Source organism: Artibeus jamaicensis, unplaced genomic scaffold, assembly GCF_021234435.1.
Source record: "Artibeus jamaicensis isolate MK-2021 breed Jamaican fruit bat unplaced genomic scaffold, CSHL_Jam_final contig_387, whole genome shotgun sequence".
Taxonomy (NCBI): Eukaryota; Metazoa; Chordata; class Mammalia; order Chiroptera; family Phyllostomidae; genus Artibeus; species Artibeus jamaicensis.
Genome location: NW_026521812.1, coordinates 15,252,608 through 15,269,593, shown reverse-complemented (window position 1 = coordinate 15,269,593; position 16,986 = coordinate 15,252,608). Strand labels below are relative to the sequence as shown.

Genomic DNA, 16,986 nt, shown 5'->3' with positions numbered 1-16,986 from the left:
TTATTTCAAATAAATAATTAAAAAAGTGAATGAAGGGAACACTGATATGATCAGAGGGGCAATTTCATTTTGATATATAACAACACTGAACATCATTAAATATTCAAACACTACTTTTAAATTTCTTCACTTGAAACAATAAAACACATCCCTTGAATGTTCTCAATTCAACCATCCTCTGAACAGTCATGTTGAAACACTAAGAATTTTGGCTCACCTTCCACACTGTCCGAACAGGAAGTTCCGATGCCAGTGTCACCACTGTCGGAAGCTATACTGTGTCTCCGGACGTGGTTATTTCGATGACTGGATGGAAGAGTTGTGGCCTGCCACAATGATTCGCTACCAGGTAACCATGCTGAAGAAGAATAGTCTGGGCCTACAAAGAAAAAAGTGCAAATATTAACACCATTTCTATGAGTAGACAGAGGAGATATCTTTTCTTGATCTTATAAAAATACACGTTATATTCTGTCCAAATATTAAAATAGATCAATGGCTCCTAAGATTCAACAAATAAAACTTACATATAGTACACACATATCAAGTCAATGCTGATTTAGCAGCTTCCTCTGGCTGAAGGACTCTGGTATCTGCATATAGATATTTGAACTTTTAAATACATACCACTCCCTTATTTAAAATGTCAAATTTATCATCGATCTAGCTGGAAATGTCAACGCTGCTCTGAAGTTTTTGATGCATAGGCATCTGTGATCCCACACTCAGGCATTAGCTGAGAACCACGGCTCAGGTGAAGTCCAGCTGAACCACACTGCACAGCGATACAGGCAGAATATGCACATGAGGGGCCAAACAAATCTGTCTTCTCCACAATATCCTAATCACTTAAAATTTAAAATTATATTGCATTGTTTTAATTGATTTTATTTCTTTGGTTATCTTTCGATAAATGTTTAACACCACAGCATCTTACTGGTTCTTTGCTCAAATTTTCCTTTTGAGTTAGATTAAATTATTATTTTTTTAGCTAATTTGCACTCTTCAATATCCTCTTGAATTTTATTCTCACTTACTGTGTCTATTTTGCTTAATTTTTATCCTCCTTTTTCTGATTTATCCATCATTTTACTTTTTTGCTCACTTCCTTCTTTTATTTTCTATTATACTTCCGATCAATGTATATCCATGGGCTAATGCCAGTCTGTGAACTATTTATCACTAGTTCATGAAAGTTCAGTGTAGAAATAAAGAATAAGAATTTAGAAATTTTTATCATGATTTGAAAGAGCAATTTTAAATCTATTGAATTTGATATAAAACTATAGAAGCATACATCTTTCTTACAGGTTAAGAGTGATTCTCAAACTGGAACCTGTAGACTTATTTGTGGAAGTTTAAAAGTTCCACATAAGAATTTTGGGCTTTCATTTTAACAATTTTCTTAAAAACTAATAAGCACATTACAGGTGATCTGATGAGCTACCTTAAAGCAGATTATTTTCACCTAATGTCAATGCCACTGTACCTGTACTGCTAGCTACCTTAAAACAGATATATTATGGCAATTTTAATGCCCCCATTTGCATTTTATGTTTGCAATTGCAGTTCCTCATAAGCAAAGGGCAAATAACATACTGAGCGCTCATCATTCAGATGTGAAAAGAGGTATCTTTAAAAAATACTCTGTCTCCAGGCTCTAATTCTGATCTATTATTTATATGCCAGTGACTTTTTAACTTTTTTCATCTCATGGCATATATAAACTAATTACTAACATTCTGCAGCATGCACACACACACATACAAAATGTATTTTTTGCCTATTTGACAAAAAAAAAGGTATAATTTTGATTCATTCACACCAGGCAGTTACTGTTGTGTTAGCTTCTTTTATTTGACTGAGAAAAGAGGTCAGTGACCCTGACTGAAATAGCCAGGGACTGAACGCTTCAAAAATCTCGCGGCGCACCAGTGTGCTGCAGCACTCCAGGGGAAAATCACTGATCTACGTGAAAATGTTTTCTTCAACCAGTTCCTCAGGTAGCATCCCGTCTAAATGAACTCAAAGTCCTGTCCGAACCACTAAGCGACAAGGGCGACCAGCCAACTACTTTCTCTCCCAAATGCACACCTACTAGTTGGAGAAATGCTTTTTTAAGAATACCCAAGAAATAGCATAAACAGTCTGAGAATACAGTAAATAGCAACCAAAAATAAGAAAAAATACTCAATCTTACAGAGAGAAATAAAAAAGAATAAAGTTTTTACATTAAAAAAATAATATATATAATATTTAATATCAGAAAATATTTTAAAAATTTATGTCAAACAGTACAGGAAATGTTCATGTACATTTGTGGACATATAAACTGACAGTCATCTCTGGGTATATATCCAAGAGTAACAAAATCACTATCTCAAAGTGATGTCTGAATTCCCATCTTCAATGAAGCATTATTCACAATTAGCCAAGGTATGCAGACAACCTGGGTGTCCAATGATGTCAGGGGACTGGATAAAAAAAACATATGAGGTATAAGCCTAAAAAAATACAGGGCAGGGCAAAAATAGGTTTACAACTGTCATTACACAGAACAGTTTATTCATGTATTATTACATCGTAATTACTCCGTCATTTTCCACACAAACAACAGTAAACCTACTTTTGCTCCACCCTGTCCCACCAGCCACAACAGAAGGAATCCCTGTCACTGCAACAACATGGATGGACCTGGGAAGCATTATACGAAGTGAAATAAGCCAGACAAAAAAAAGACAAAGACTGCATGGTATTACATATGTGCTATTAAAAAATGAAAGTCAAAGTCATAAAGAGTAAAATGGTGGTTGTCAGGGTCTGGGGATAGGGAAAAACAGGAAGAGACTAGAAGGAGTACAAACTTTCAGTTATAAGAATCTAATATGATGTATATGATGACTATAGGTAATAAAACTGTTTTGTATACCTGAAATTTGCTAAGAGAGCAGAACTTAAGTGTTCTCACATTTAAAAAATGGTAAATATATGAGGTGATGAATGTGTTAATTAGTTCTGGTGAGGATGCTTTCACAACATATAATTATATCAAATCATCACATTTACACTTTAATATATTATAATTTTACCTGTCAATTATAGCTTAATAGAGCTAAGAACAAAAACAATCCAATGTCTGAAAGAGTGGAGTTATAGACAAAAGAATGTTCCTTAAGCAGTATTTCTAATTAAGAACCGATTACAAATAAATCCAAAAGGGCCAGGAGAATAGAATTTTGCATATTAAAATAATGAAGATATAAAAGTATAAAATGCTTATTTTGCCAATGTAAATAACAAGACAAAACTTCATGGGAAACTCACAAGTAACCTCACATTTCATATTTTCTAGGAATTCTCTTAACTTTCGTTCTTACTGTTTCTAACTTAGCAACCACATCAAACTGAAATTATCTGTTCAAGTATCTGTCCCTCTTTTAGACTGTAGTAATACTCAAGAACCATGTGTTCCAGATCTTAGTGCTGCAGCCAGGATACTCCAAAGATTCAAACAAAGAACACACAGAGCAACTGGAAAGAAATATAAGAAAATACTACTAGTAGTATTCTCTAAATAGTAGGGTTACTGGCAATTTCTATGACCTTTATGCTTTTATTTTTCTGGTAACTTATTTTTGGCAAATGATCTTATTTTTGCTAAACTTTTCCTTTAAAAGAAACAAAACAATTCATTCGGGTTTCCCAAAATGACAATAACATAATAAAATGATAGAATTATCTGTATAATTTGATCTCCTCCAGCTTGAACTCAGATTTGTCCTAATCTTTAAATGGGCTTTTTTTAAGAGCTAAGAAATAAAATTTATTTGCATATTTTGTTTAATTTTTTTCTTTTTCTATTCATATTTTGAAGGAGTTTCCCTTTTTACTCCATGGATTTTTTTAAATTTATTGTTGTTCAGTTATAGTTGGCCCATGCTTTCCCCCCGGCTCACCTCAATCCCGTCCCCCTCAATCCCACAGTCAATCCCCGCTATTGTCCATGACCATGAGTTCCCTACTCGTGCTCCATTGCTTAAATATGCTTCTTTAAAAATAAAAAAAGATTCAATATATTTTATGTACCTAGAGTACTGGTGATAATTAACAAATGCCATGAATAAAATAACATTCCAACCTTTATTTTAGATTGAGTGTGTTCATTCTGAGAATATATGTCTTGTCTCCATTCAAGTCAATCCAGAATCACAGAACTAGCCATGAAATATGATCACCAGGTGATATAATAAGGAAAATTTTCTCACACGATAGTTATGACTATGCTACTGAAATGAGAACTACTTAATTTCTAGATATGTGCTATGTACTTTTTTTTTTTGATCCTCACTAGAAGGTATTTTTTCATTGCTTCTAGAGAAAGAAGAGGGGAGAGAGGGAGAGAAAACAAGGGAGAGACAGAAAAAGAAACACTGATGTGACCGAGAATCATCAGTCGGCTGCCTCCTCATGCACACCCTGATCAGGGGTTGAACCCACAACCTGGGTGTGCGCTCTGACCGGAAATCGAACCCACAGCACTCGGTTCAGGGGACAGTGCTCCGACCAACTGAGCCACACTGGCCAGGGTGGTATGTGCTGTGCACTTGAAAAAAAATAAAGTTCAGTGACCTCTGACAACTAAAGTCTTACCTGGTCCGATCGTGTTAAAGCAACTGAACGACTGTAAAATCGGTTATCTCTAGAACAAAGAGCACTTCTGTAAGAGTAGCAGAGATCCCAAGACAGCGTACATTCACACTTCTCTTTGGAAGCGGTACTTTACATTTTTAATATCAATTTCAATTCTTTAACACAGACTACTGAATGCCCCAGGATAACTCATTTTAAAAATTCACACTGAAAATATTGGACAATTACATGAGAAAAGAAGTAATCTGTTGTATTTTATTTTCTTTCTGAAGCTTTTTAAATGTACCTGTAACTAAACTTAAAATAGCAACTAATCTCATTTTTAATGACAACTCTAAACCAAAAGAAAATAAAAATAAGACCACTGACAAAGGAGATTAACACTTTTACATTAAAAGCTGAATATATACTACAAATCATGAGTACAAATTACAGTGTTTTTCAAAATGCAGGTTATTTCCCATTCAGTAGATTGAAACCAACCTTTTTAAGTAGAAGAGAATAGAACAAAACAGAAAATATTCAAAGCACACTAACCCATATATGACATAGGACGCCCGTACCTCACATTTTAATATCTTTCAAATATTAGCAAGTACACAGTACTTCTACACGAAGTTCAGAACCGTGGCCTCTAACTGCCTGATTCTACCATCAATAGAAATTAACATACAACTAATACAACAAAAAAATAAACCCAGAGAATACAAAACAACAAATCTCTTAACTGACTCATACATCTAAATCAGTTTCTATAACTTTTCAGTCCATTTCAGAAGCACTGATGAATGAGATCCCCTCCCTCCACCCCCCAGTCACAGATCATACCTTTTGGCTGGATTGACGCAAAGATCTCCGGCTGGACTAACTCTACCAGAGCCAGCCTCTGCCCCTACTATAGAATTATCTTCTTAAAATCAAATATATTTAGGTCATTCTCCTGCTTACATAGGTCCGTGGGTTCCTTATTGCACTTTAAGTCAAACTCATTAAGTCTGGAAAAGTTCTACACCAATTAACAGCTTCATTTTCTAATACTTTGTAACCCCTACCTCCCCCATTCCAGCTCTCCTACAATCTCTCCGGCCACACAAACCTAATCAGTACCTCTAAATAGACTAGGTTCTTTTGTGATCCCAAGCTATTTACCTTCTCTACTCTCTTTAAGAGTTCCCGTACAGAATTAACTTGCTCTAAATGTTTTCTGATTCTTCCAGGTGGCATTAAATGACTGCTACCATGTGCTCTCCCAATATATCATTCAAAATTCTGTAACAGCATTCACTAAATTAAATTAACCCATATGTACATGACTTTCTTCTCCAAAACCAAACTGGGAAAACTGAAAGACAACTTTTTCTCTCTTTTTTTAGTCTCTAACCCAGAGCTGCGTAGTTAGGCAGGGTCTCAATAAACGTAGTCATTATTACCACTGAGGGCCCAATAAATGTCCGTGGTATAAAATTAAAATTTTGTAAGACTTATAATTAGATCTAAAAAATATTCTCCCATTTAGAAGAAGGCAAGGGTTTTTCCTGGTTGTTGTTGTTTGTTTATTTTTAAATCCAAGAGATTTTAAACGATCCCTTGAGCTAGTATGCTTTTAAGTTATCTATTTAAAGATCAGTAAATATTTCCAAAGCAGCTAAAAATATACCAATAATTATAAATGGTTTGAGGAGTTTATGACCAAAATTCTTAATATGGGAAAAACAATGTCTAGTAGTGTCAAAATACAAAAAAGGCAATAAAAAATTTAACAGAACATTAAAACACATTTTAAAATATTTATATTAATAGTAACTACAAAAAAAAACAGGAAATCGTGTACAACACTGGAGAATATCCAGCTATGATGGAAGAAACTTAATATAGGGATATCTACTTTCTTTATCTTAGTTCTCCATTCCATTTCAGTGCTGTTTCTCTGTTTCTCTCTCTGGAGTAACTGACTCCAATAGTCTTAATTATTTTCTTTTATTATAGAGTTAATAGAATAGCTCAGTGGAAAAGACTGTGGACTGTGAAATCAGGCTGCTTGGGTTCAAGTTCTATATCACCACTTATTAGTCATGAGCTCTTGAGTAACTCAACCAACCTGTGCCTCAGTTTCTTCATATCTAAAAGGAGAAAAAATGCTATACCTATTTTATAGCGTTATTGTGATAATTAAATGAATCTGGAAAGATATTTTTAAAAAGTACCAGGCATAAAAATAGACACAGTGCAATGGAACAAAGCAAAGGGCCCAGAAATAAACCCATACATAGTGGTCAATTAATTTACTACAAAGGTGCATAGAATATACAATGGAGAAAGGATAGTCCCCGCAACACAAGGTGTTAGGAAAACTGGACAGGCACATGCAAAACAATGAAACTGAACCTCTGCCTTACACCACACACAAAAATCAACTCAAAATGGAGTAAAAACTTGAACAGCAGACCTGAAACCATGAAAGTCCTTAAAGAAAACACATGATGTAAGCTCCTTGCCATCAGTTTTGACAATGATTTTTTTTATTTGACACCAAAAACAAAGACAAACAAGTTTCACACTAAAAAGCTTCTGCACAGAAAAAAACAATAAAAAAAAAAATGAAAAGGCAACCTATGGAATGGGAGAAAATACCTGTAAATTACATATCCGATAAGGGGTTAATATCCAAAAAATATGTAAACAACTCACAACAGCAAAAAAACCAACAAAAAATCCTATTAAAATTTGGGCAGAGTTTTTGAACAGATATATTTTTCAAAAACATACAAATAGCCATCAGGTACATGAAAAGTGCTCAATATCACTAATCATCAGGGAAATGCAAATCAAAACCACAATAAGACATCACCTCACACTTGTCAGAATAGCTATTATGAGAATGTAATAACAAATATTGGCAAGGATGTAAAGAAAAGAAAATCTCTGCACATTGTTGACGGAACTGTAAACTGACATAGCCACAGTGGAAAACAGCATGAAGGCTCCTCAACAAACTAAAAATAGCCCTGGCCAGGGAGCTCAGTCAGTTGGAGCATCATCGCCATACACCAAATGGTTCGATTTCCAGTCAGGACACATACCTAAGTTGTGGGTTCAACCCCAGTCAGGGCCTGTATGGGAAGCAACCAATCGTTGTTTCTCTCTCACATTAATGTGTCTGTTTCTCTTTCTCCCCCTATTCCCTCCTCTCCTTCTGAAACCAATAAACCAACATCCTCTGGTGAGGAGGGGTCTTTTTTGTTTTTTCCAAAAAGACCTAATAGAACTACCGCATACATGATCCAGCAATCCCCACTTCAGAGTATATATAACAAAATCACTACCTCAAAAAGATATTGCACCCATGTTGTACTGCATTATTTACAACAGCCAAGACATGGAAACAACCTAAGTTTCCATCACTGGATGAATGGAGAAAATATGGTGTTTGTATACAATGGAATATTATTCAGCCATAAAAAAGGAAATCCTGTCATTTGTGGTAATATGGGTGGACCTTGAGGACATTATGCTAAGTTAACTATTCCAGACAAGACAAATACCATATAAGCATACTTAAATGCAAAATCTTAAAAAAAAAAAAAGAAAACGAACTCATGAAAACAGACTGGTGGTTGCCAAGGACAAGGGATGTAGGAAATGGGTAAAGGTGGTCAGAAAGTATACTGCCAGTTATAAATTCTGAGGATTAGTTTACAGCACGGTGACTACAGTTAATAATATTGTATTACATATTTGAAAGCTGCTAAGAGTAAATCCTAAAAGTTCTCATCATAAGAAAAAATTCTAACTATGTCCGGTGATGTATGTTAACTAAACTTACTGTAATAATAATTTTGTAACAGACATGTATCAAGTCATTATATTGTATGCCTTAAACTAATATAATGTTATGTATCAATTATACATATCTCAGTCAAACTGGAATTGGCTTTCTTGCATTTAAGCATTTAAACTGAATTATAAGTAATCAACAGCTAGTATTCTTTGCTTTCTAAATTTTAAAAAATCTGGAAGTTCATTCATTAACTACTGTAATTTTAAAAACGTTACAACAAAAGGTACAAAACTATATTCTTCAGATGTGATTGTGAATTTTCTTATTTTCAATTCTAGTATAACAAGAAAGAGCTTTAAACTAAGGTCTGTTCAGGCTGAGGTTTAAATGACCTCAATTAAGAACAATGATCAGATAAGTAAATAAGTGGTTCACCTTTCATAGTAAAAGTATGAATTTAAACCAATAAATATTCACCAAGTACTCATTATATGAAACAAGGAACTCAAGAGGGTTAGGGTAGCAACCAACAGAGATAAAACTATCTCCTCCTATGAAAAAATTACCATGCCTGTTGATTTCTGCATGTGATAAGCCAAAGAGTACTATCATCTGAGTACTATCATCTGGTTACATGAAATATGGTATTCAAAGAGTATTTAGGTTTTTATGTGGAATGAGGACCTTGTATTTAATTTAGTCTCTCATAGCTTTTGTTTGTTTATAAACTGGAAAAATAAGGTACAGTAAAAACTATTAAGTTTTTAAGAAAACCACCAGAAGCATAAGGGAGTATACCAAGTAGTATTCCAGAGGGGTTTACCTTTGCTTTTGACTGTAACTATTTAATAATATCAACTGATAGAGAAAATATGCTACATGGCAGCAAGTTATGCCAAAACAAAGAAGAACTATCAGTACCCAGGAGAAAATGGAAATAAATTTTCCGAAATAATAGAGTTGTTAGACCTAATGTGTTACTTTTCTATATGTACCCATTGACCGCCAAAGGAAGCAGAGCAGGCTAAGTTTTCCTCAATCATCTGTTTTACTTTCTGACATTAGGAATCTAACTGATGTACACAATACATTTGCAGGACAAACTAAAACAAAATTTTAGTTTTTATTAAATTTATTGGGGTGACACAGGTTAATAAAATTATACTCATATGTTTTCAGTGAACAATTCCATGATACATCATCTGTGTACTGCATTGTGTGCCCACCACCGAAATCAAATCCTCTTCTGTCACACATATCTGACCCTCGGTGCCCTTTACTACCTCCCCAACCCCCTTCCCTCTGGTAACCACCAGTGTCACCCATGTCTAGGAGTTTTTGTTTGATCATTTGTTGCTTTCAGTTTTATATCCCATATATGAAGATCATATGGTTCTTGACTTTCTGTCTGACTTATTTTGCTTAGGATGATATTCTCATATCCATCCATGTTGTCTGACATGTTGTCACAAATGCCAGTATGTCATCTTTTCTTATGGCTGGGTTAGTATTCCATTGTATATAGGAGCATGTACCACATCACCTTTATGCAATCATCTCGAAGGGCACTTTGGTTGCTTCATGGCCACCATGAATAATGCCGCAATGTACAGAGGAGTGCATACACCTTTGCAATAAAGGTTTTCAAATGTCCAGGGTAGATCCCCAGAAGAGGGGTTGCTAGGTCTTATGGTAACTCTATTCCTAATTTTTTGAGGAATCTCCACACTGTTTTCCACAGTGGCTCTACCAGTTCACATTCCCACCAGCAGTGAATGAGGGCTGCTTCTTCTCCACATCCTCTCCAACACTTGTCATTACTTGTCTTGTTGATAAAAAGCCATTCTAATAGGTGTGAGGTGGTGTCTCATTGTAGTTTTGACTTGCATTTCCCCAATAGCTGTCGAGCATCTTTCCATACATCTGTTGGCTATTTGTATGTCTTTTGGGGAGAAGTGTCTGTTAAGGTTCTCTGCTCATTTTTAATTGGATTATTTGTGATTTTTCTGGTATTGAGTTGTATGAGTTCTCTGTATTTTTAGATATTAATTCCTTGTCAAAGATATTGTTTGCAAGCATCTTCTCCCATTTGGTTGGTTGTCTTTTTGTATTGTTAGCAGTTTCTTTCACTGTGCAGAAGCTTTTCAGTTTGATATAGACCCACTCATTTATATTAGCTCTGATTTCCTTTGCCTTCGGGGTCAAATTTATCAGACCCTCTTATAAACTTAAGACCAATATCCATAACTCTAGTACCTACACTTTCTTTAATGTAATTTATTGTTTCAGGTCTTATATTTAGGTCCTTGATACATTTTAATTTTTAGTGTTAAGTTAATGAGGACAAACAGTAGTCTAAATTTCAACTTATTCTAGAGTGTTTGAAAACTAACACTCAAAAATAAGTTGAGGAAATTTATAAATATCTCCCCAATATTAAAGAACTTAAGTTCTAGTCAAACTTTTCAGCACATTATTCCTAAAATGAAATGGAATGGTCAGTATTAATGAAAAGCCTTGGGAAAAGCTTCAGTAATGCCATGGCAAGACACTGTATTTCTAATGATCAATAAACACACACTCTTCACATCTGCAAGAGTGATGTAACCACCCCCTAAAAAACTTTAAACTTTGTATGAAATGTAGTCCAAATCTTTATCCAATTATCTTCCAAGAAGGATAAATAAAAACTGAAGTTCATTTCAGAACTCTGAACTTCGGTACTGAAAAGCAACAACAATCAATCAAAATTTACTTCTAGACATCTATGTAAAGATGACATAAAACAAATTCCTGACCTTAAATTCATTCTCTTTAAATTTGAATTCTTACCAACTTAAATTATTAACATTACCTAGTGAAGTCTTAAAACAACTTATCACAAAAGAAGCAAAAATAATTATAAAAGTATGGGTATCCCCTGCTTTTCAAAAGTTTGCTTTATGCCACTTGGCTTTTATGAAAGACCTGCATTAGCACAGACAGTCCTCCACTTACAATGAATGGTTCAACTACAACTCTGACTTTATGACGGTGAAAAAGCATCACGCATAATACATACACAAAATACCCCACACTTCATTATAAAAAAACTTTGCGTTAGATGATTTTGCCCAACTTCATTTGCTAATGTAAGTGTTTTAGCATGTTTAGGCTAGTCTAAGCTATGATATTAAATATTATATTTAATATATATAAGATATTTATGATATTAAATGCATTTTGAACTTAAAATACTTTCAATTTATTGGGGCTGGCTTTATACTGGGACATAAGCCATCTTAATAAATCGAGGACTATATGTACTTCTTTTTAATAACAAATAAAAATCTGGAGAGGGTTTTTGCTTTTACAAGAAAAGATGAAAACCGAAAACATCTTCCAGTGTTTGTCTGCACTGTAGTTAGCCATCACAAAGGCAATGTACACCCTGAGCAGGGAGAATGGCACCGCTTTCCCCATATGTTAATGTTATTTTAGGTTTTATGTGTTATTTGGTATGGTTTGGTTATTTTGAGGGCTTGGGGACACAACAAATTTTCCATATAAATGGTTATAACTTCTTTGCCTTTCTTTGTTCTTCTTTGCTTTTCTTTGCTCTTCTTTCAAATAGCAAGGGAAACCTGTACTATTTTGAGTCAGATTCTTAGGACAAAACATGAAATACAACTAAATACCAAAGTCTGCTCCTCTGACTGAGAAAATCTATTGAGATGAGAAGAAAAACTTACACTAGTTCAGATGCCTTTACACTATTCAGTCCTCTAGTCAAGGCTCAGCCACTGTCGAGTGGAAGGCCCCCCAGGCGGCACTTAGCCTAGTGTTAAAGCTGAGCGTCCCAAGCAAACCCAGAGAACTGGTCACTCCAGTTTGAGAAGTGGCAAGGGAAAGCCATCCAACATTTACTGAGCACTTACACATCAATGTCTACTCAATAAAGTAAGACGACTGGATATGAGAATCTCTAATCTCTGCCAGTTTTAAATCTTTGAGTCTCTCACTGAAACTGGCCACTGCATTGATCCATCCTTTTGTGACATCTCCAGTGGCCTCCGAGAGGACAGGACTGGGGAGATCACTCCTTCCTTCATCAGCCTCCTCTCTTCCGCAACACCGCACTCTTCTGGTTTTACTCCTACCTCTCGGGCTGCTCCTTCTCCATCTCTCTGGATGGCTCCTCTTCCCCTAAAGACCAGACCATTGTGTCCCACGGCTTGATCCTCTGCTGTCGTCTTCTCTATACCCTCTCCATGTGATCTACTTTAAACACCAAATGTACCCAGGTACCCCTCAAAATTCCTTCCTCCACCTCTCCCATCTCCCTGCTGAGCTCAATACCTGTATAACCACCTTCCTACTCAACTCTCACATGAACCTCTATAAAAGCGTCTCAAACTTCACATGGCCAAAATAGAACACTTGATTTCACTTATCTTCCTCACACTCTTCCCCACCCCAGAAAATGTCACCATTATCCATTACAATTACTGAAGTCAAAACTGAGATGCTATCTTTGAGTCTCTTTTCCCTCATTTGCCACCTCCAAACTATCAGTAAATTCAGTCAGCTTTATTCCTCAAATATATTCCAAACCCATTCTCTTCTCTCTACATCCAATCTAACCACTCTAATCCAAGCCATCATCTCTCACCTAATTACTGTAATGACCTATTAACCTACTTCTCTACTGCTGCTCTTTTTTTATTTTATTTTATTTATCTTTAGAGGGGAAGGGAAGGAGAGAGGGAGAGAAATATCATTGTGTGGTTGCCTCTGGTGCATCCCCTGCTTGGAACTGGCCTGCAACCCAGGCATGTGCCCTGACGGGGAATCAAACTGCAGTTGTTTGGTTCGCAGGCCCCCGCTCAATCCACTGAGCTACACAAGCCAAGGCTCTATTGCTGTTCTTTCCCCCGCCCCTCCACAATTTCTCCACCCACACCCCACCCTTCAAAAAAGCCAGACAAGATCTTTAAACACCAAGGATAAGGAATGTCTTCTCCATTCCCCCAGTACATAAAACAATGGCTGTCTCGTAGTAGGCACTCAACGTGCGCTGAGCGGAAGAATGATCAGTCATCGCCTCATTCCTTCATAGGTAGTTTCCCCTCACACAGAACAGAATCCAAACTTCACACATTGCCTTCCGTCATCGGGCCCCATCACCTCACATCCCTGCTTACTATGTTCCAGACTCTCTGGCTTTGACATTCCCCCAACTCCCCAAAGTCCCATCATGGAACTGTTTCTGTACCCCCTCTGCCTAAACACTCCTCCCCTCGTGTCTGGCTCCTTCTCATCATTCAGGTCTCAGTACTGTCACCTTCTCGGACAGGCCTTCCCTGGCCAGCCTACTCAGAGCAGACCTCTCTACACACCCTCTTCCACCTCACCCTATTTCCTCTTCTTTGTCACACTTACCATTAGCTGAATTATCTTGGTGGTGGTTTATTTACAGACTGTTTATCCCCACTAGAATGCAAGCTTCCACAGACCTGAGACCTTGTCTCTCTTGTTCAGTGATGTATCCTTAGAGTCCAGTACAAGCCTATGACTCACAAACATTTACCAAGTGCTTATGTGCCAAGCACTATGCTAGGTAACAACAATGGGTTCTTTAATTAAAGAAAAATAGAAAGTAGAAGTAAAATATTGGCATAAAGAACAATTTGATATTCTCTTTTATGACAATCATTCTTGTTCTTAAAATAAATGACCTTATACAATAAATTCCACTTTTTTAAGAATATTATTTTGCCAGTGTAAAATATGAATATCCTTAAAGTGGTCATAATAATTAGTGTCTCATTGTAGTTTTAGAAATTATGTAGATGACCATATTCTTCATTTTTTTAAAAAGATTTTATTTATTTACTTTTAAAGAGAGGTGAAAAGAGGGAAAAAGAAAGGGAGAGAAACAGCAATGTTCAAAAGACACACCAATTACCTTGATTAGTTACCCCCCTACCCCCATATACCCCCAATGAGGAACCTGCCCCAACCCAGGCAAGTGCCCCAACCAGGAATCGAACTAGCAAACCCTCAGCTCACAGGCTACACTCAATCCACTGAGCCACACGAGCCAGGGCACATACTTCATTTTTTAATGCACAATTTGAGAAAAGTAATTAGGCTATCACTCAATAAAATACTACCTAGGAACCTTCACATCATCATCTTCTTCTCAGAGTACACATATAACACATTTCATCCAATCAGAAAAACCACGACTCTGTAAAGCCTTTCTTTCTCAACATACAGAAATATTCACAACATGACAAAAGAGGTTGTCCACTCACCATTTATTGCCTGGACTCATTTTATCAGCTTCATTCAGGCCAAGAAGTGATAGTTTCAGTAACTAATCAAGTTCATTTCACAAAAGTCATCACTAGAGTTGAGATTGACCCCTCACCCACAAATGCCTATTTATTATAAAAGAACATGTCCCCTTGAGTTTAGGAGAGCTATGTTTCATTGTTACCAGAGTACTTTTAGGCCCACCTGATTAGAACTGCAGCAGAAAATTTCAGTATTTGATGCAATCACACCAGTTACTACCCCTACCATTATGACATCTCTATTACCTATTTCAATGCATCAACTAGGAAGAGGTAGATTTAAAAGCTGAAGGCACTGAAAAAGTAACATTTCTTCAGCTCATGTAAGTGTTTTCTGTAACGTTTTACTTTTAGCGCATTTTAAACTGGCATATCCTACCTCCAATATTTTTAGGTTGAATATACTAATATTTTAAAGTATGACTTATAAAAAGGAACAAATTCAATACAATTAAGTATAAGTACCCCAAATATCACTATATCATACTAGCTTTTTAACCCCTAAAGGACATATATCCATCATATATCCAAATTTGAAATTATTATACATTTTGAGTAATAAGGTATTCTCACACACAACCAAATGCCTCAAAAACGTACCACATGTTATATTTAAAATTAGCTTTCTAATTACCCTGCCAACCCAAAAGAAAAAATATGCATGGGGGGGATTCACAGAAATCAGAAAGTATTTACCTTATTCTCACTTATAATAGTTACTCAATAAAGCTGAAAAGTGTTGATAAAGTCAAAACCAATTTAAATACTAAAGCAAAGGATAGTATCTTCCAAACTACACATGTTTTTATTCCTATTTGTTTCTCCTGCCATTACTTTAAAAAAGTTTCCTCCAGTTTTTTAGAACACTAGTTCTATATTATCTTTGGTTTTCCCCTTTAGTCTAGTTACATATCTGTATAAACAATCCAGTTTCGGACACCTAGAATTAACCCACATATTGAGATAAACTCTTAATATCAGAAATTATTTACTTGTCTGCCTTCACACTGGCCCTCAGAGGACCAAAATGATTACTGATAAATCCAATTAGAAGACTGTTCCCTTTGTTTTCAGAAAAGTTCTAAAATCACTCAAGTTAATCAAAAGATATACTGAACGATCTTTTTAAAATATGAATTTTCTTCAAATTATCAGAAAGGAAAAAAATCCCTACGTGAATCAATCAGAGGTCATTATCTTGACCTTCACCATCTGCTCACTTGTGAATAAAACCACACAAAGTTTTTCATGTAATGTGTAATTTTTAAACAAAATAAAAATAATTTCAAATATTTGTTTACTCAAGAAGAGAATAAAGGAACATAAATAACTTCATCACTATAATTATAAAAGTAATCAATTATCAGTATACGGCTGAAAAATATTTTATTGGAAAGTCATGTCCTGACTTACCAACAGTTTATCATATTAAAGCTAAGATAAAATATATGCTTTGTAAAGAAATCTGTCCAAATTCCTTAAATTTAGGTAGTATTTATGAAGAGTCTTCTTCCACTACATTCTTTGCCACAGCAAAGGTTTAGAGACTGCACTATAGCCTCAAAGCTTCATTTACTTATGTTCTAAGCATTATGATATTTTTTATCTCATAGTTCTAACAATGGAAAAATGGATACAATTTTTGGATGATATTATTCCTCCAAACCTGCTAATATTAAAAATTGTAAGTGGTTAAGTTACCAAGACATTACAGATGGCTTTTGATATGCACAGATAATTGAAACCACTCCCTCTAGTCACTTAGGGATAAAGAAATGTCTTCTCACTCACTGAACTTACTTTTTTTTTATCGTTGTTCAATTACAGTTGTCCCAATTCCCCAACCCCACCCACCACTACCCCAAATCCGTTGCTCTCCCCTGCCCAGCCTACCGTCCTTCCACAGTCAATCCCCACCCAGCTGTCCTTGTCCATGGGTCCTTCATACATGTTCCTTGGCTTAAGCATCAAAAACCTCTCAACTACTGTCTCCTCTTCTTAGGACAAATACTATATACTCTAGAGAAAATAATTCCCTACTTATATTTTTTTACTATTATTTCTAAAAGTGTTGCATGACCTAATTTAACAAAATTATTTGACAAATCTAGCCATGGGTTTTGAAATATATATGTATCTCTAGATATAATACACAGCTGTGGTGTCTACAGTTAACAATACTGTATTGTAAAATTGAAATTTGCTAAGAGGGCAAAT

At 35.5% G+C, this 16,986-nt stretch overlaps 1 protein-coding gene across 2 annotated transcripts in view; it reads right to left on the bottom strand.

Annotated features, from left to right (window-relative positions):
- The window catches only part of CEP85L (centrosomal protein 85 like), a 130,526-nt gene that overhangs the window by 111,839 nt on the left and 1,701 nt on the right, over nt 1–16,986 (bottom strand). For both annotated transcript variants that reach the window (XM_037128902.2, XM_037128908.2), the window contains exon 2: nt 218–379. In XM_037128902.2, coding sequence (XP_036984797.2) covers nt 218–379 — 162 coding nt within the window. The remainder of the gene's footprint in view (nt 1–217; nt 380–16,986) is intronic.